General features: G+C 37.4%; 1 protein-coding gene across 7 annotated transcripts in view; it reads left to right on the top strand.

Moving 5' to 3' along the window:
* The first annotated feature begins 1067 nt into the window (after nucleotides 1-1067).
* Nucleotides 1068-20135, top strand: part of LOC105047346 (two pore calcium channel protein 1) — a 46846-nt gene continuing 27778 nt past the window's right edge. For 2 of the 7 annotated variants that reach the window (XM_019851233.3, XM_010926248.3), the window contains exons 1-13: nucleotides 1523-1810; nucleotides 3851-3994; nucleotides 4197-4304; nucleotides 5050-5145; nucleotides 5745-5875; nucleotides 7270-7330; nucleotides 7571-7737; nucleotides 9067-9172; nucleotides 9391-9468; nucleotides 12065-12126; nucleotides 16331-16403; nucleotides 17759-17824; nucleotides 17995-18138. In XM_019851233.3, the coding sequence (XP_019706792.2) occupies nucleotides 1649-1810; nucleotides 3851-3994; nucleotides 4197-4304; nucleotides 5050-5145; nucleotides 5745-5875; nucleotides 7270-7330; nucleotides 7571-7737; nucleotides 9067-9172; nucleotides 9391-9468; nucleotides 12065-12126; nucleotides 16331-16403; nucleotides 17759-17824; nucleotides 17995-18138 (1398 nt within the window). In that variant the 5' untranslated portion in view covers nucleotides 1523-1648. The other 5 variants (XM_010926250.3, XM_010926252.3, XM_019851231.3 and 2 more) reach the window with 4 other exon arrangements.

The raw sequence follows: 20135 nt of genomic DNA on the forward strand, positions 1-20135 counted from the left end.
AAGACAAGTATGAAAAAAAAAAAACTAGTAGTAGAACTGTAGAAATTTAACATCATTTTGACCAAGGAATGATTCCTTGATACTAGCGGTGGCAGAAGCGGTAATAGTTGAAGAATGAGAGATTTTTTTTTTTTTTTGGGTACTGTTGAAGAGTGAGATTGGGGGTGCACAAACAACCATCATTGACAGCCAAAACAGGTAGAAGAAGGAACTGCACGAGAGTTATCAAACCAATACGGTAGGGTGTAAAACCAAAATAGCATGAAAGAGTTAAACGGGTGATTCCAACGGGGACTCTTATCCCTATCCAAATGTCGACTTGAGGTGCTTTCCTCGAGAAAGAGAAAGGGGACGGACAGAAGGCAAGATCGATGCCATGCTCGATTTTTATCTCCTTTAATTCCTTACTCATGCGGTGCTGCCACGTTGGTGCGTAGTTCGGTTCGTTTTAAAAGCGTGTAATAGACTTTTCCGTTGTCAGTTTCGAACACGTAAAGCGATGCTATTGGCGCATGCATTTTCAATGCGCTATTTGCATGATTAATCCACGTAAACCTCTCAAACAATCCTGTTTTATACCATAATATTTCTTTTATTAAATTTGACTGATAATACTAATAAACAATTATTTGACTATAAAAGAATTTTATTATCCTTTTGTTTTAAAAATTTATGCAAAAACATAGTTCTTTACACTAGAAACTCTATATTGAAATTTTCAACAAACTTTAATACAAAAGGATAATAGTATCATTTTGCACTTAATATAGTATTTATTAAAACTATTAGTCAAAGGTTTAATATTGCTTAAGATATTTGATAATTTCAACATATATACCAGGAAAAAAAGATCTTTACAGTTTATTCTGTAGAAGTCTCCATCCTACGGGCACGTGGCGATATATCCAACTTCTTTTCTTTTGATTAAAAGGCAGACAAGCCACGCGACGCGTCAACTTCCTGATCGCGATCTCCACTCTTCTTCCGCTCTCTCATGCTCTCGCTTATCCGTCCCCGCGTTATTATGTACCTGGACAGTTCCGCGATAAAGAAAGAGAAAAAAAATTTATAACACAACATAGATCTTCGTCAGCGTTTCGCCCATACAATGCTTTCTCATCCGATAGCCAACACGAATGGAAGATCTAACGTTGGCATAAAAAAAAAAAAAAAAGAAATCTCTGTACGCTGCCAAGGACGTAATCATCTCCATCTTCGTACCAGTCCCGCCCTTCATTAATTTATTGCCATATAGACGTCGATCTCGATCTCTTAGACCGTTTCAGTCCGCTTTACAAAGCACAGAACGCGTAGAATTCTTATAAGTTTTTTTTTTTTTGGATAACAATAGAATTCTTATAAGTATAAAGCAAGCAGTCCTCACATACATGTGTCATCCTATCATTGTCAAGTAGAAATACTTCACGTCTCACCTACACCAACCGATGGCAGCGTTTAGGGCTATCCTGTGATCGTAATAAATGGCAAGGGCTTTCTTGTAATAGGTCGGTAAGTCGGCAAGAACTGGCTTTTTCCCACTTTCCACACTCGCAGCTTAGGCTTGTCAACACTGACAGATCTCTGTTTCGGTTTATCTTTCTCGTGGTGGTGGTGGTGGTAGTGGTGGGGGATTTGAGAAGACTGGGGAATGGAGACCCCTCTGATCACCGAGGCGAGCAGCAGCGGCGCCGTCGACAACGGCGGCGACGGCGACGGCGACGGCTACCAGAGATCGAAGCCGTATTACCGGAGGTCCGACGCCATAGCTTACGGGACGCGGTACCAGAAGGCCGCGGCTCTTGTTGATCTGGTCAGTATAATCCTTTCTTACTTCTTGTTTCTATCGTCTTTATTTCCGTCGCTATTTGATGCATTCCACGGCTGTCGACTCTGATTTCTTGGTCTTAGCATACGTTGTTTTGTTGTTAGTAATGGTGGAAGTATAGTAGATGTAGTAAAAATACGATGATTAGGGTCTTTTTTAATTGAATGTGAAGCATGGATGTATGTATCTTGAATCGTCTCTTCGTATCGATCTTGGATGCCTTTATGCAGGATTAGTGGTAATCCTGATGTTCTTGAAATCAGCATTAGCTTGACACGTTGTCATGATTTTCCAACCACTGGTTATCTTTTGTTATTCGTATCACTACTGTTATGATGGTCGCGATCGATTCAGTTTTTGATAAAGAATGCGTTTGGATCAGTGCGATTTGTCAAAAGAGAAAAAGGAAAAAAAAAAAAAAGAGAGCAATTTGTCAGGCATTGTCGAGAATTTAAAACTTCTCAGTCATAGATGTCTCAGATCTCGTTAAGCATCTATTATAATGAGATGTTATTGAAGAAGGTGCCATTCCAAAGTTAGAAAATAAAGGAAAAAGTGGCAGTTCTTTATCTGCATTAGCAGCACTTTAAACCTGAATCTGTAATTCCTCACTTCATGGCTTATCCTTCTAATTGCTCCAGCTATACTTTAAACATGGAAATATTGTGATGAATAAGATCATAGGTTATGAATGGTGCATTTGTATTGGATGAGGATCCATGTTCAAACAAATCGTCAAATAAAATATATTGATAAATCGCATCTTTTTGGTTCTGTATTATCGGAGCTTTATTGGCGAGATATAAACAACAGATTCCCCATATTGCAAGCTTGTCATTTGACCCAAATATAAGCTAAAGATTCATCCCTTTTGTTTCTTATGCTGCCGGTGATGTGATGACTGTACCATAAAATCAGGAAAATAAGGTGCAAGTGTGCTTTATATCACCTTGATATATGCAATTCATATGTAATATAACTTCACACATGAGCCCTGGGCACTCTGTGCCTTGCTTCAAACAGGAACCCTAACAAATCTAAACCATCCGATTGAAGTCCATCTAAAAGCACGGTTAACCTAAGCCTATTGCAAGCATGGGATCTTTTGAAATCAACATTTAAATGGGACATGTCCCACCAATAAGAAATAAATGTTTAGATATGTACTATAGGCAGTGCTAGTCTTAAGGACGTTGGTCATACTTTTGATCTCAGTATGGTGTTTGTTTGACTTTCAAACAGCTCTTGATGCATTTAGGTGACTTGAAAGAGATGTTTAGTGGAACAGGTTTTGATTTTCAGATTCACATCTAGTCAATCTTTTATCTGCTGACCAATGGCATGTTGTACTGCTGTTAGCTTTCTGTTGTAATTATTGCTTTCTTATGACCTTGTGCCCATCAAATGGCATTAGATATGGAGGTGCTTCTAAGTTTGCCTTTCTTCTGTGCTTTGCTCTCTCTGCTGCTTCTTTTTTAAATGACATTGGTTACCAGTCACTAAAAGGGAATCTGAAAAAGTATATAACAACAAACCTAATGGTCTTGGAAATAAAACTAAAGCAGCTACCTTGTATGCACATAGAACATGCTTACCATATAATGGGATAGATTTGCAAACAAATATTATGATAAACACACTTTAGAGGAAAGATATTTAGCAGAAATGGCATTTCCTGCATAAATACTGGTAGATGATGTTAGTTGTGAGTGCATTTTCGATGAAATCTCACAAGTTCATATGGAACTGACTGCTCTGGTATTATGTGGATTGGTGCATATTCAATGACAGATAATTTGGATAATTGCATCGGATGCTTGAGTTTTGTTTCTTTAGTTGCTACCAAGCTGTGTACTTTTCCTATTTCTGTCGTCTAATTTACTGATTCTAGAAAAAATTGACCATGCAATTATTTTGTGAGAGGCATGTTTTCTTTCAGATTGAGCAAATTGATTTGTCTTAAATGGTAGTGGCCGTGATGTTTTGTTATCATTTTGACCATTCTTACTGGGAATGCATTTTCAGGCAGAAGATGGTATTGGTCTTCCTGAGGAAGTTCTGAATGATATAACATTTGAAAGGGCTGCAAAGTTCTACTTTATATATATTCGCTTCGATTTGCTGTGGTCACTTAATCTTTTTGCATTAATTCTCCTGAACTTTCTTGAGGTCAGTTGATGTGTTTCATCCTTGATATCAATATTGTCTTTCATTCAGTGTGATGAGGCAATTTAGGTAGAAAAAGATGAGGAATTTAGGATTCTTGTATGCTTGATTGGGAATAAAGGTCTCCTTGTGCTTATTTGTTTTGTTGTACTTCTTTTTAAAACCTTTTTTGAGATAAGGTAATACTAGATTGTGCGCTTTGCAGAAGCCTTTGTGGTGTACCAGGTATGGCCAATATTCATGCGAGGAAAGAGACTTTTTTCTCCTTGGGCAATTGCCTTACTTAACCAGCATGCAATCCCTCACTTATGAGGTGAGTTCTGTGCTCACAAAATGTAAAATTGGGGAAATGAATTATAAATACTCAGTTTTCTGTCGTATTACTGGCTCTAATACATTGGTTCATATTGTTAAGGTTGCACTCGTCAATCTGTGGCACCTACTTTTGTAAAATTCTTATACAATAATTTTTTTCTTTGAGAGATCTGGTTTTATTTCTTTGTGTTTCTTGAAAAACAAATGAACCTTGGGAGCTTATTGTAGGCTATAGTGCTGATAGATATGCTAAAATACCTAGCAGTTGCAGGTAACTTGTATTCACTACAAGAATGCAACAATTCTTTTTGAAAGTATGGACATTATGTGGCTGGGCAGAATTGGAAGCAACCATCTGTCTTCTGATGGCTAGTGATATTTAAGACCATAATAAAGTGGTAGTGATTTAATGTTAGTCACCATGTTTCATTAGCATGTACTGGCCAACCATGTTCATATATATGCAGAAAGAGCTATGATTCCTTAATGCTTATGGCAATTTGCACAGTGTATATAGCAAAAATGCTTGAGTTCTCTTCAACACTTGTGCTAGGCTAGAAGGTTGATTTGTAACTTCTCCTTAATCAAGGGATAAATGAAAATAATCAGAAGCCATCGCTCCCCAGGTTGGTAGTGGGAAGATCTACATGTTGATGAAACTGTCCAAGGTCCTAAGCTGCTGCACTGTAGTATAATAACGTATTGAGTACTGTTGCTGAAGAAAATTCCTGTAATTTCTGCAGGGGATCACACTTTTAATTCTTGTTCTGCATACATTTCTTCCACTAGCATATGAAGGTTGCTGTCTCTATTGGAAGAGCCCTTTGAACAAATTAAAGGTCCGTATTGCCACATTGTTAGAGCTTTTTAATAATATTTTATGAACTAGCTGCTTGTAATGATTTCTCTGGATGGTCCATTGAAACCCAAAAACAAATATGGCTCTGCTTGCTTTTTAAGAAATATAGATTTGGTTCACGTGTTTTAAGATTGCAGTCATAATGAATGATGTGGATCTTTGATTTATATGGTACATCATGAATTTTGGCACCTTAGCTCTATTTGTATTGCCAACTTTTGATCATCTGATGCATTTGAAAAGAAAGATCTACACTTCCAGAAATAATTTGATTTTGGTTTCCAATAATACGCTCTAAATACACGAATGATTTTTCAATTTAGATGGCCCATCTTCTATTTTGCTGTGATAAGGATGGAGTGCAAAACTTACTCCATCTACATTCGTTGTCTTTTACCTCTATGTTTTTTTGACCCTTATAAGTATCGAGATATTTGCAACTTATGTGACATTACAATATCAAATATACCTCCTCGTATGTAGCATCCAATAATTATAATCACTTCATGATGTATGTATTTATTTACATATGAAATCTCTGTATTTATTCTCAATAATGTCTTTTTTTTTTCCCTGCAGGTCATACTTCTCATAATCTTAGTTTGTGATGTGTTGGTCTATGCTCTTTATCTATCTCCAGTGCTTGTTGCTTCTTTACCTTTCAGAGTTGCCCCGTACATTCGTGTTGTCTTTGTTACTTTGTCAATCAGGTGAGAATATTGGTAGTTTTCTTTAATTTCTGGAAACCACCAACTCTATTTATAAACTATTGTTTTCTGGAGTATTACTAGTGGCCTGTGATTTGATGTCCATAAACCAAGACATGCAATAATAAATTCCTGAACTTTCAAGCATCTGTAGTCCACCACGAGTGGAATTCCTTCAATTATCCATGTTCCTGGTTGGATGTTTTACTGATTATAGAAGGTCTAGAAAGAACAAATCGACCTTTTATAATGCCAACATAAGCATCACGTAAGCAACCAGACCTGTCTCATGGATAGTGACATAGTCCTAACTCCTAAGATTGCAGATATAAAATATTTTTTTGATTAATTAAGTGTTCAGGTGGTTGATTAGACCAAGGAAGATCACTATTTTGTTGTTTTATATAAAAAGTACTCAAGAGATCAAGGTCTCCTCCTTTCTGGTTATATAGTTCCTTGATGGGAATATTTTCTTTATCCAGCCTTTGTTGCTTTTGCATAGGGGGGGTTCCTGCTTAAAGTGTACATCTCTATTGTGTTGTCTTGGTCATTCATGTTTCAGTATCAGTCCAGGCTGAAGAAGTTCAGTTTATCCGTGCACATATTCTTTTAGATACTGATCATGTTAAAATATATCTTCAATTGAAATCCTATTTCTACAAAGGAAGATCAGGATGATTCAGATTGTGGAGTATAATTTGACATGTGTGATCGACATATTAGAACATGATTATAATTATGTGAGATTGAAATCCATAGTCTGATAATTGCATGTGGGAACTTGGTAAAAGTGAATTTTGCGATGATCTGCATGCTATGCATGATGAGACCAGAATTTTGGTAATTACTAGAATAAAATATTTGATGAAGTCGTAGTAGCCATCTTTTTTATTGTGTTATGCTAGGTAATCATGCGTTATTTTTTCGATCTTAAATGTTTGGACCGATTGATTGAAACCTCTCCATGTTAATTTCTGTAAAGAATCCACCAATAAGTAGAGAAAAGTATGTGTAACAGTTTAGATAAACATATAGGGGGTGTGTGTACTGTGCACCAGGTATCACTCAACATGCCAAAACAGTAATGTGGTGCATTTGGTGAAACCAAAGATTTTTATATCATACATCCTTTTTCCTTATTAAGTCTTGTTGTATCATTTGGTTCTTCTTTCTTGTGTCATTGTATATTGCCAAACTGTCAGCAGAAAGTCACTTGATTGACATCCATGTTGGTGATGTGATTTAGGTTGTGTCTATTTCCTCATGTTAATGAACTTATTGAATTTTTATGGCAAAGACTGAAAGCTCATAATATTATTAAGGAATTTTCATTTATTATAATTCTTTTAAAGATGTAATATATTTTAATCACTGAAAAAGTTTATTTCTTAAATTAGGGAATTGCGTGCATGTATGCTCACATTGGCTGGAATGGCTGGCATGTATCTCAATGTCTTGGTAAGTTTCTAATTTCATACTTCTTTGTTCTGTCCCTCAAAATGTATGCAATTATCCTTTACTTGCTTGCCATGATTCTATCATATTCTTATTCAGTATGATCTAGAATATTAGCAAGTTATCAAAGATTCAAAATATTAATTTTTTTAAGGCTAAACTGAATATGATGCGGCACTTCATTTCCTCACCTTTGAGGTTTTTCTTATCTTCTGGGTGCTTGGCTTACTCTTACAAGTGCAGGCTCTTTGGCTATTGTTCCTTTTATTCTCCAGCTGGTTAGCGTATGTGACATTTGAAGACACCCAACAAGGAAGGACCATGTTCTATTCCTATGGTGCTACATTGTATCAAATGTTTGTTCTTTTCACCACATCTAACAATCCAGATGTATGGATTCCTGCTTACAAGTAAGCTGGACTATTGCAAGTATTGAAATGTTTTTTCCTTCAATTATTCTTAAATTGGCAATTTTTTATTGCAGTAAGGCATGGTAAAAGTAAAACTCCCATCAAGTATTCAACTGCACAATGAGCAACAACTTTAATATTTCTGTTGCATGCTAACTATATATTTATCATTAATACAATACAGTACATATTTAATCAGGGATTATTATGCTGGCCATAAGTTGATGTTCTCATTATGTGTTGGGAAACATATGAAATACTAGAAACTAGAAAGTCTAGCATGTGCTAGGTGTAGGCCATAGGATGAAACCATGCTTTACTTAGAAGCTGTAATTTCCCAAGAACCATTCAGCCGAATGATCAATGAACTTCTCCAACTTTCAGAATTTGGCATAAAGGTTGTTAAATCAAATGAAGCCATTCATTTGATGTTCAAATGAAGCACATGCATGGCAGTGTCCCAAGTACCAGCATGTAGCTAGTACTTCTGTGTCAGTGCCTCGGCCTGGTGAGGCACTGGTATGCTGTGTAATGAGCCATGCTCGCTGTGCTGATTAGCACTTATATCCATGCTGTAAGTTTTGTTTTGCTAATATGCCCAATCTTACCCAATTTAGCTTGATATTTGAGAGTAGCCTTTAACGGATAAAGTCATAGGGGGCCATCTGCCCATGTAACTCCTTTGTCCAATTCAGGGGCTTTGATGTAACAGGCTTTCTGTTATACCATTGCCTAAAATTAGTGAATGTTTTTGCCACTGCTAGGAAAGGAATAACAGGGTCCAAAATCTCAGTTGTTCATGCTAAATTTTTTTGTTATGTAAGTAGAGCTTCATCACTTTCTTCAGAAAGAATTTTCTAGATCTTTTCCAACTTATTCAAGTAAACACTCTGACAAAGTCTGATCTGCTTTGGAGGAGGCTCCTGTCTGAAGTCTTAATCTAGGATGTTTACAAGGTATGAATGAGAAACTAAACAACTCTGATCTACAGTTGTCGCCTACAAAGCTCCAGCTTTTGAAAGGTACATATCTAAAAGAACCCAGTTGGAATGCAGTTCCCAACTTATGGTCTAAAGTAAAGAACTAAAATATTCTGTCATGATTGGTTGATGCTGTAGTGGGTGATGCAAGTGGCCAAGGCAGCTCTAATTATATTTTGCATGAGAACTTATCATTTTTCTTCTTCCTGCATAGCTTAGCTATTATGTTTATTAAGGATATTTACATTTTTTTTAAATCATCTAGTTATCTTATGCTTTTTACAGTTTACAGTATGGAGGCTCATACTGAAATTTGGGCCTAGGTGTTGACTTATATGTTCTTGAGCAGGAAATCACGTTGGTCTTGCCTATTATTTGTTATCTATGTGCTGTTGGGGGTTTACTTCCTAACAAATCTTATTCTTGCGGTCGTTTATGATAGCTTTAAAGCTCAGGTATTTACTTGTTGTCAAGTATTTCTATTGATATGTTAATGATGTTGAAACATGGGATCATTAAGTTTGATGTCTTCAGATCTGTTAAAGAAAACATAATTAAGTTTCTATCTCATCTTGTGCTATTATAACTTGATTTTAACAATTTGTTTGACAAAGTGATTATAAATTAAACAGTCATACTCAATGCCATGTATATTCTTTTTTAATTTTTTTAGCTTGCGAAACAAGTGGTTGAGATGGATTCTATGAGAATACGCATCTTGGGAAAGGCATTCAGTCTTATAGATAATTATGTAAGTTATTTTTTCCTCTTACTTTCTTTTTGGTGCCTTTTTCTTGTGAGAAATAAATAGGTTTTTGATGCTTCTAATACAACAAATTTCAAGTGGACACAGAAATTGAAATTGGTATTCTAATTATGTAGGACAGATAATCACAGGTATTCTGTAACTATAGGAATACAAACTGGTTATTAGGAAAGATCCAATATGAATTCACCTTTTCATTGAGAAAGTGAGGATGGGTGACTGTGCAGAAGAAAGAGTGCAAAATTGTGCCCTGCTTGGGTAGTGTCAACACCACATCACTCTCACAGATGAAGAATTTCCTCCCAGGAACCCAGATTAATGGAAGACCAGATATGCTTCCACTTATGCTCCAAAACTCCAAATGAACCAGTTGCTTTATAATATTTTTTTCATTCATTCTTTCTAGATCTACATCATTTTCAATATTGTTTTAAGCTGCAATATTTAAATTCTTCCCTTGGTTATGATGTTCAAGTACTTTGTATCTGTTTATTTTTGGCTTCATGTCTAATTGAGTGGTCAGATTTGCAATGATGCTTATATGTTAACTTGCAAAGTCTTGGAGGGATTTTGATAGGTGTTCTAGGGGAAGATAACATTTTATGTTCCTTTTGCTAAGATAACAATATTGCCTAGTCGCATGATTAGATTTTGATGGACTCTTTTTTCCCCCCTCTTTTGTTGCAAATTGGTGATCATTGTCTTTCATTTTTGCTTGGATGTATAATATTCAATAAAACATCACTGGACATGCATACTGTCTTTTGCTGGAGGTCGCATATGCCTATGATGGCATGAAAAGCTCTTGCTAAAGTTCGGCTCAAACATGTTTTCTCATTAGAATTGTGTGGGAATTGCCTTTTTCTTTTCTTCTTCTTCTTTCTTTTTCCTTTTATGATTTAATGATCATTAGACTTATATATGATAGGGATTAACTTTGTATGATCATTTAACTTATTTATGATAGGGTTAACTTTGTATAGATCTGGTCTGGACTGAAGCCAACTTGATACTGCTTAATACTTTGTGCCTTGGCAAACCTTTTATTGAGTACATCATTTTGTATCTAATACAAGTGATATGTGTGTGTGTTTGTCTATCTATCCATCTGTTTGTCTGTCCGTCCTGTATGACATAACAATATCTATATTCTATCATACACACATAATATCTATGTATATAATGCAAATGTATCTGCATGTTTATGGTATTTCATTGCGTGGAAAGCCCTCAAACCCAGCTTTGCGTGGTGTGCATGTCAGTTTATCTTTTCAGTATAAATCTGAAAGACTGAGACTGACCCATATCCACCAATATCCCACCCCTAATGCTAGTCCCATCTTTGATAAATACACCTCACTCAATTCCATTTCTACTTTAAGGGAGAGAAACAAGTGGGAAACACCTTCCCAAGGTTGTCTATTAAGGTTATGTAAATGATAAAAAAAAAAAGCTTTAGTGAGATGGGGAAATTCCAAGCATTCATACTTGCATCACATGCCTGAAACTACATACATGCATATATATGTACATGCACATATATATACATGTAGACAAGGTTTGCCATATCGTGCCGAACCGGCCGGTACACCCCATCTCGTACGGACCGGCGGAGAACCGGCATGATTCGACCAGTAAAATCGGTACACCGGCGGTACCGAAGAATAAAGAATAGAAAGTAAGAAAGAGAGAAGAGGGGAGGGAAGGGAGGGAGGTGGGAGCCGCCGGAGGCCGGCGGTGGCCGACTGCGGTCGTCGGAGGGTTCCGAGCCCCATATCGTCCGATAGGACTTTCAAGAGAGCAAAAAAGAGAGAGCGCTCGGAGGGGGGCGGGGAACCTACCGGACAAATGGTGCCTCCGTTGCGAGGCTCCCGGTGGTCGGTGAGCCAACGCTGACGGCCTGAGGGCGGTCGAGCGGGCGGAGCCCCTCCGCGGCTCCGCTCTCTTCTTCTTTTTCGAAACAGACGACGTCTGTTTCAATTTTTTCTTTTTTTTTGTTTTAAACTTATGAAGTTGGCAACTGGGTTGCCGACTTAAGAATTTTTAAAAAAAAAAACAAAAATCGTGAAGCCGGCAAATCGTTTGCCGACTTCACTTAAAACCATGTTTTTAAAAAAATTTACGAAACAAGGGCGATGCCCCTGTTTCATGCCTGCGGCGCCACGCCCGTGGACGGCGCCCTCCGACGGCCACGGCGGCCAGTCGGAGGCCTTCCGGTGGCTCTGCCGGCTCCTTCCCTCCCTCTTTTTTTTTCCTCTTTCTCTCTCTCTATTTCTCTCAATTTCTCTCTTTTTTCTTCCGGTTCGGATCGTCGGTTCGGTACGGTATGAAACCATACCGAACCGTACCATCGGTCGGCCGAAACGGCCGGCGGTACCGGTTCAGCAAACCTTGCATGTAGATATATGTATTTCTGTAGATATATCTGTTTGATTCTGGAATTTAACTGGGAATAATTGTGTCATTATACTAGATATCATTGATATGCAATAAGTTCACATGATAGGGTAAGTTGCTAGTACTGTAAAGTCATGTGGTCTTTCAAATTTTGCATTACTGATCTTTGTTTTTTGCACACCAGAAGCAAGGGTTTCTGAACAAGGAGCAGTGCATCTGCCTATTTGAGGAATTGAACAAGTACAGGTCAGAACTTTTTATTACATATATGGTTATGTTAATCTTTATTTTACTGGCTTTATGCTCCTCTTTTTTGTGGGGGGTAGAAGACTGTAGCAGGCTTTATGCTGTTGAGTAGTTTAAGGCAAGATTTTAAATCCAATGGGATGGGGCTGTTCCGATTTTCTTATGGAACGGAATGTGCCGCCATCCTAGCACTTGGGACAGAGGATGTCTAAGATGTTTCGATCGGGACGTTGGGATGCTAGCAGGATGGCTCTATCTCGATACATGGGATGGTATCCTATCCCAGTGTCCCGCAGGAGGTCCTAAATCCATGGTTTAAGGCTTTAAGCAGTATATCATAGAGGGTCTAGTTTAACATAAGATTAATGCAAGGGACTTATACAAGAAAGGAGCAAATAGTTTACTGCCACATAATGAACTGCATATGTTGTTGATCTGTGGTTCATATGCAGTTTATCATGTAGCGGCAAACTATTTGCCTTTTCCTTGAAATGGTCCCTTACATTAATCTTCTATCCTAAACTAAAATCACCATCATGCACTATTTACACATTAACTAGTTCATGTGTACAAATTCGAATTGCACAATGATGGCTCTCAAAATGATGAATTTTGGACAGGTATAATGATGTGATGGGCATACCCTAATTTTCTCATGGTACATGTGATGCTATGCATAACTAAGACAATGTATTTAACAATAACACATGCTACATTCATGTACAACATCTCCCAAATTGTCCCCTCTTTCTTCCCTCTAAAACTTATATTATTTAATTGTTATACAACCTCAATTCACACATCTCTTTCTGTTGTTTCATCTATATCCCTCCACCCTTCATTTCCCACCTTCATATGAAGGGTTTTTGCTTAATGACCCCTTGCAATTGTTAAAGCAATGGAAGAAGTCTTCATTGCTTTAATATCTAAGGAACCTTCATATTACATTCTAATTAAAATTAAAATTATATTTAAGGTTTTAAATCCTATGGGACGGAGGTATCCTGGTATTTTCATGGAACGGGATGTCTGCTGTCCCATTTCATCTTGTCTCGATAGGCGTCCTAATCATATATCCCGATAGATATTCTCCATCTCTTTTCCTTCTTTTTTTCTTTCTTCCTTTCTTTTCTTTCCTTCTTTTCTTCCTTCCTTTCTTTCCTTTTTTTCTTTCTTTTTGTCATCCCTTCCTTTCTTTCATTTTTCTTTTTTCCCTTCTTTCTCTTTCCTTTCTTGCTTCTTTCCTTTTCTTTTTCTTCTCCCTGCCCTCTTTTTTGGTTTTTCTTTCTCCTCTTTTCTCTTACTTTTCTCCTTTTTCATCTTCCTTTCTTCCTTTCCTCTTTCTTCTTCTTTCTCTTCATGGATGGGTTTCAGAGTCCTGACCTCATCTTGGTCCTATTTTTTCACAGGAATTGGGTGGGATGGTTGGGACGCTCCGTCCCAAATGGACGTAAAACTTTGATTATATTTAACCCTGTTCAAGGTCGAAAGTCACAAAAAAATTCTTGATTAATAGATTATGAATAAACCTCTTAATGTTAGTAACTTACATCAACAGTTACAGTAATTTTAACCCCAACCACCTGAACTTCAATTTCCATTTTAACTCTTCAATTTGATTACTTTGAGCATGTAGCTTGGAAGGCTTTTCCTAATGTTTTGGGCATTTAGAACAAATGCACCATTGAAATAGAGGAAGGAAAAATTTGAAAACTAGTAGTTTGAGAAGCGATTGCTAGCATAATTTGTGAGCCAAAAATGGAACAAGTTAAGGGCAGGTTAAAGAACAGAGGCGGGTCTTCATAGCCACTGGCTTCACAAGGGCAGGCTCTAGATAAGGTAGGAAGTCCAATGATGCACATCAGGAGTCAGTGAAGTTTTCTCTAGTCCTGAGGTGTTGGTACATGGGCTACATTGGCCTCAAGCATATCCATTTCTTGCAGTAGGCTTGGTATGGTGATCCAATCGAACTAGCATAAGTCAAGCTTGTATAGGCTTTAGACCCAGCTTACTGGCATCTAGAGAGTCCTCGGTATGTCTTTCCTAAAAGATCTGTTGCTTATCATAGGATAAGCAAACTGATGGAGCAGTTTAATGACACTCATTAATCAATGATGATGGTTGGAAATGGAGCTAGATGTAGGGGTGGGAATGGAGTTTGACAACCCAATTGCCATATCAGAGTTGGAGCTGCATTTTCTAGTTTGGATCTGGAAAATGCATATTCTTATTTATTAAATCAGATTTGGATGTCATAGAAGTCAGGTTCTTGAGTTCATTGACTTGAGAGATCATTATCTGGTGGACCAAATATTTATTCCTTATTTATTATATGTCATAGAAGTTGGGTCCTTAGAGCTTGCTTGGCACAAATATTTAATCCAAGTTTTGATTTTATGATGTACCTCAGTGCAAGGTACACCAAGACTTTACAACCCAGCAAGATGGGGGCATCTCAGCCATCCTATCCTATTCCTGTGAGAAAAAGGGGACTAGGATGAGGTTTGGACTCTAAAACCCATCCATGTGGAGAGAGAAGAAGAAAGAGTAAAGAAAGAAAAGAAGGAAAGATGAAAGAAAAGGAAAAAGTGAAAGGCAAAAAGAAAGAAGAAAAATGGAGGAAAGAGAGGAAGGGGGGAGAAAAAGAAAGGAAGGAAAGAAGAAAGAAAGAAAGGAAAGAGAAAGAAGAAGAAAAAGGAAAAAAGAAAAGAAAGGAAGGGATAAGAAAAGAAAGGAAAAGGAAAGGAAAGAAAGGAAGGTGTAGAAGAAAAGGAGAGAAAAGAAGGAAAAAAGAAAAGAAGGAAGGGAAAGAGGGGGTTGGGGGATGGAAAATATCTATCGGGATGCATGAATGAGACTACTGCTGCCGAGATGGGATGGGACAGCAAGGCATCCCGTTCCATGGAGAAACGAGAATACTTCTGTCCTATGGGATTTAAAACCTTGGGGTGCACATGGTTCAGGTTGGTTTTGGTTGGAGGTTGACTCAGGTTTGAAACCTAACAGTTTTTAGTTTTTGGAACTACAACCCGACCATAATGTTGGAACAAAATTAAGCCTAACAGCCAAGGTCAAATCGATTGAGCTCAGTTTTCTCATGTCCTATAGAAATTAAATTAATCAGCAACATGATATATTAATTCTTTTTAAGAGAGACTATCGAGGACACAAATTGAACAATATAACCAACAAGTAATCTATCTAAAAAACAAAAACTAACATGAATAATGAATCTCTGGTATGGATTTTATTATAAATCTCTAATATAATGTATCCAATATTTACATTATAGATTACTTTGTTTCTGATTAGATTGGGTAACTTGAATTCTTGAGCTGGAGCTGAACCGATCCATTTGGGTTTTTCAAAACAATAACTGATATATGCTTAAACTGAACCCGAACTCACTGTGGCCGTGGACCGTGGTTTGGTCTTGTTTGGTTTGACCTGGAACAATGTGCATGCCCTACTTGAATGTCTTCGTTTTTAAATTTGGTTGGTCCTTTGCTAGTATACATGTTTTCATTGCAAATAGAAGTGAAGGTGACATGTTATTTGTTTGACTCTTAAGTGGATGATTCATTAGAAAATGATTTGTACTACACAACCAACTTTTACTTGTTAATATGCAATTTCTGTTGGATGGCGATTTTTTAATTACAAATAGTGTGGAAATTGACATTTTTTAATGTGATTATTGTTGGAAAATGGGAATAGTCCTACGTTGGGTAGGTTAGGGTTTCCGGTTGGTCTTGAATACTTGTGGGCCTGTCCACTGCATATCTTAAGCTTCTGGATTGGATATAACATGGTATCAGAGCCAGCTTGCTTGCTGGCTGATCCCTCCATGCTCCCTTACCAACCCATGTGTTGCCCATCCTTCAGGCTCAAGTCTGTCTGTTTAGGCTCAACACGTAGGAGATGGTGTTGGTGAATGGAAGTAGTCCTACATTGAATAGGTTAGGATCATTAGGTACTGTATTTAGTCCCAAATACTCCTGGGCTCCACCACCTACTATCTTAAGCTTTGGGGTTGAACTTTAACAATTGTAAACTGAACAAACTCAATATGCATAATCATCGGGCACTGCAGAACCTACTTGTGTTCATTATGCTAACTGTTCATGATTTGCAATTGTTGAATCAAAATACATCGGCACTGATGCTATGTAGCTTTTTTTTTTGAAAAAAAAAAATTCTTCAGGTCCCTACCAAAAACTTCTAGGGAAGATTTTGAATTAATATTCAGTGAACTTGATGATAGTGGTGATTTCAAGGTAAAATCTCTCTCTCTCTCTCTCTCTCTGTGTTCTGTTGTGTGTGTGTGTGTGTGTGTCTGTCTTTCTTTGCTTCTGTCTATACTCACATATGTATTCCTTTTTTTTGTATGTGCATTATCTTAGCTTTTGTTATCCTCTCATCTACATCATGGTCATTGATTTTTTTTTTCTTTTCATTATTAAGAATCTTTCTGGCTTGGTAAACCTACTCTTTAAGAATTGCTGTAATTTGAAACTCTTCTCTTATTAATTGAAGTATTTGGTTTCAAATATTGACTTATGAATCCAGCACATTTGAGTTGCACTTATGCTCTGTATTTAGAATCTTATAATGGTTTCATTTTTTTTTCATTTTATTATATGTAATCTGCATGACAGCTTGAACTAGCACTAATGGTCTCCTTAAATAGGAATGCTTGGAAATGAAGAATCCCCAAATAGTTTGGCAAGGTTTGATTGGTTATGGTTTTGGTGAATCTGTGTGAAACTAGTATATGACCAGAGGCTATTGTCCTGAGGCTAATGCCTCTCCATTTAGATTCTGTAAATTCTTCATGCCACATGTCTCTATCAAGGGATATATTCTAAGGTATAATAAGTCTATTGTCTATATGTCCTCAAAATTTCATGAAAGCTTTGTGATGTTTTGCCTCCATTAGTATTGCCCTTCCACATGTATCTGAGCTCTGAATATTGTTATAGCAGGTGTTATTGCAAATTAGTTTACCACCTATTTAAGTCTTGTATTATTGAACTGTCATTACTAAGATTTATTCTGTTTACCTTGATATTCTTTGCACAAACTTGTGCTATTTACATAGATCTGAGCTGTTTGAGATTACCTTTCCGCTTAATGGCATATTTTATTTTTGGGGAATTTGGTTCTGGCAATTAATGTACTTTTAAACATGTTTTTTTTTTTTTAAAAATGTTTTTAGAGGTGTAAAGTTTAACTGTGATGTCCTAAATGTTGTTGAAATGGTCATTTATTTAAAACCTCTAACAACTAGTGCTCAATCTTTTCTCAAACAACTTCCAAAGAACGTGTTTAGATATGCCAATTCCTAATATGCACCTACACTAGTGGAATTGGTGTGTTATATCCAATCTTGCATGTGACAGCAAGTCCCATGATGCAGCTCAATTCACATCTTTGAAGAAACATATCTTTGGTGCTGCAGCTGTCCCCATGTATGCCATATTATAGGTCTTAAGCATGTATTTATTGGTTCCTGCAAAAAAAAAAGAAGCTATATTGATGATTTTATGATGATATATTTGGATTTCTATGATGGAAATTTATTTTGATTTTTATTCCTCTCACATGCTTTCGACTTCCTGTTTTTGCCCAGATTAATTTGGAAGAATTTACTGATCTCTGCAATGCTATTGCCCTAAGGTTTCAAAAGGAGCCTTCTGTAAGTCAATGCTCAATGCTGTTAAAAACATGCAAATATACCCTTAAAGAGTAGGACTGAAAAAATCAGATTCCATTCACTCTTTCTATTTATTTACCTGTAAGTAGCATGCTCTCAATTACTAGATATCAATCTAATCTCTAATGCTTGGTGTATGTTGGACATTGCAGCCTTCATGGTTTGAAAACTGCCCATCTTTTTACCATTCACCTCTGTGCAAGAATTTGAAAGCTTTCGTTCGCAGCCCCATGTTTGGATATGTTATAGTTTTTATACTTGTTCTCAATCTAGTTGCTGTTGTTATTGAAACAACGGTAAGCTTATTACAACGATGAGCTCTTTGTGTAAATTTATCACAATAATTTTTCTTATTACATTGTGCTACCTTTCTTAGCTACCCTCCTATTCTATTAATCATGATCTACAATACTTAGAATTCGAAAAAGATAAAAACTCAAATATTTTGGAGGTTTCTCTCTGACTATGTCAGATGATCACAAGAGCAGAAAGAATTTAATGACAAATTCAGTTTTTTTGGGTTATAGTTCATGAATGCCTGGTTGAATTCTAGTGAAATGCATGTCATGATCAATGATGTTGGCTCTTGATTTATATTATTTGATATGCATTATGCACTATTTATATTGATAATGCCCATGTCTACTCCACTCAATGCATGGAAGCAAATGTTGATCATGACGAATAGTGTGGGTTCTCTTTTTACATCGATTATGCATTTATGTTGTGATCAAGGTTCTCGATCTTGCCATTGGTATTGTACCTGTCTAGTGCCAGTTTGGTACGATACTGTAACAATTAGGGTTCTTAGCACCGTCTCGAACCAATCGGTTTGGGGCGTGCCGAATCGGACCGGCGGGAAATCGGGATGGTTCCGACGAAGAAAATGGCACACACGGGTGCTGGGGAAAAACGAGACAGAAACAGAGGCAGAGAGAGAGGAAGAGAGGGAGAGAGAGGAGGACGCCGTCGGAAGCCGGCAGTGGCCCTCTGCAGCCGTCGGAGGGTGGCGGAAGCCGCCACGGCTCGGTTCGCCCGATGGGCTGCTGCAACGAGCGAGAAAGAGAGAGAGAGGGGAGAGACCATCGGAGATGGGAGGACGGGACGGCGAAGAGGCCGCTGGAGGACTCTGGGTGGCCGCCGTGGCCATCTAGTGGTGGAAGCGATACGGGTGGCATCACGGTCGCGGAACAAGGATTGTCGCCCCTGTTCACACATGGCTCTTTTTTAAAAAATGGGGATTAATAGTGAAGCCGGCAAAATATTTGCCGGCTTCATTGTTTAAAATATTTTTTAAAAAAATTAAAATTAGTAAAGCCGTCAATCGGATTGCTGGCTTTATTTTTTAATTTTTTTTAAAAAAAATCTATTAAACAGTGAAGCTGGCAAACAATTTGCCGTTTTCGTTTGTTTTTGTTTTTTTAAAAAAATTGTGAAACAGGGGCGTCGCTTCTGTTTTATGCCTGTGGCACTGCGCACGTGGACTGTGCCATCCGACGGCTAGCCAGAGGTCATCTGACGGGCCCTCCGATTCCTTCCCCTCTTTTCTTTCTTCCTCCCTCTCTCTCTCTCTCTCTCTCTCTTTTCCTCTTCCCGGTTTCCTTCCTTATTTCGGTTCACGTCGGTCCGATCCGATATGGAACCGTACCAGACCGTGCCGCCAGCTGGCCGGAACGGTCATCGGTACCGGTACCAAAAACCTTAGTAACAATATTCGATATGCTGAACGTATCGGTATGATATTTGTTTGCCTTTTCTTTTTAATTTTCATTTTTTTTGGTGATGATTATTTTAAGATCTAGGGATCTTCAAAATATGATGTTAAAGTTGTTTTATTGTTATTTTATTTCATATTCGCCCTAAAACTATATGATTGCTTGAGGGATGCATTTGTAATGAATAAAAATAAATATATAGTTTGTAGCTTGAAAATACACGTATATTTGAAACCCAAAAATATACTGATATCTAGTCCCTGGCAGAGAGTCTATGCCACTTGTAGATCTTGGGATCTCTTTCATCGTTGATGCCTTGGACTTGACTCCAAGCTAGAAACTATGGCCATCTTTGCAGACAATAATTTGGTTTTCTTGGATAGCACTCTGATACCGATCCTCTTTTTGATATTGGGCTGGCCATCTCACCTGTGGGAAGATTGTAGTAGCAAAATTTGATTGGTGATCTGGATAAGGCTGTGGAGTGTAGTAGCCACATATTCAATGCTTCAGATGAAGAGTATATATGGGTATTATGCTGGTTGTGCAAAATAAGATTCAATGTGATGATGATCCAT

The sequence above is a fragment of the Elaeis guineensis genome, chromosome 6 (assembly GCF_000442705.2).
Source record: "Elaeis guineensis isolate ETL-2024a chromosome 6, EG11, whole genome shotgun sequence".
In the NCBI taxonomy this organism is placed as follows: Eukaryota; Viridiplantae; Streptophyta; class Magnoliopsida; order Arecales; family Arecaceae; genus Elaeis; species Elaeis guineensis.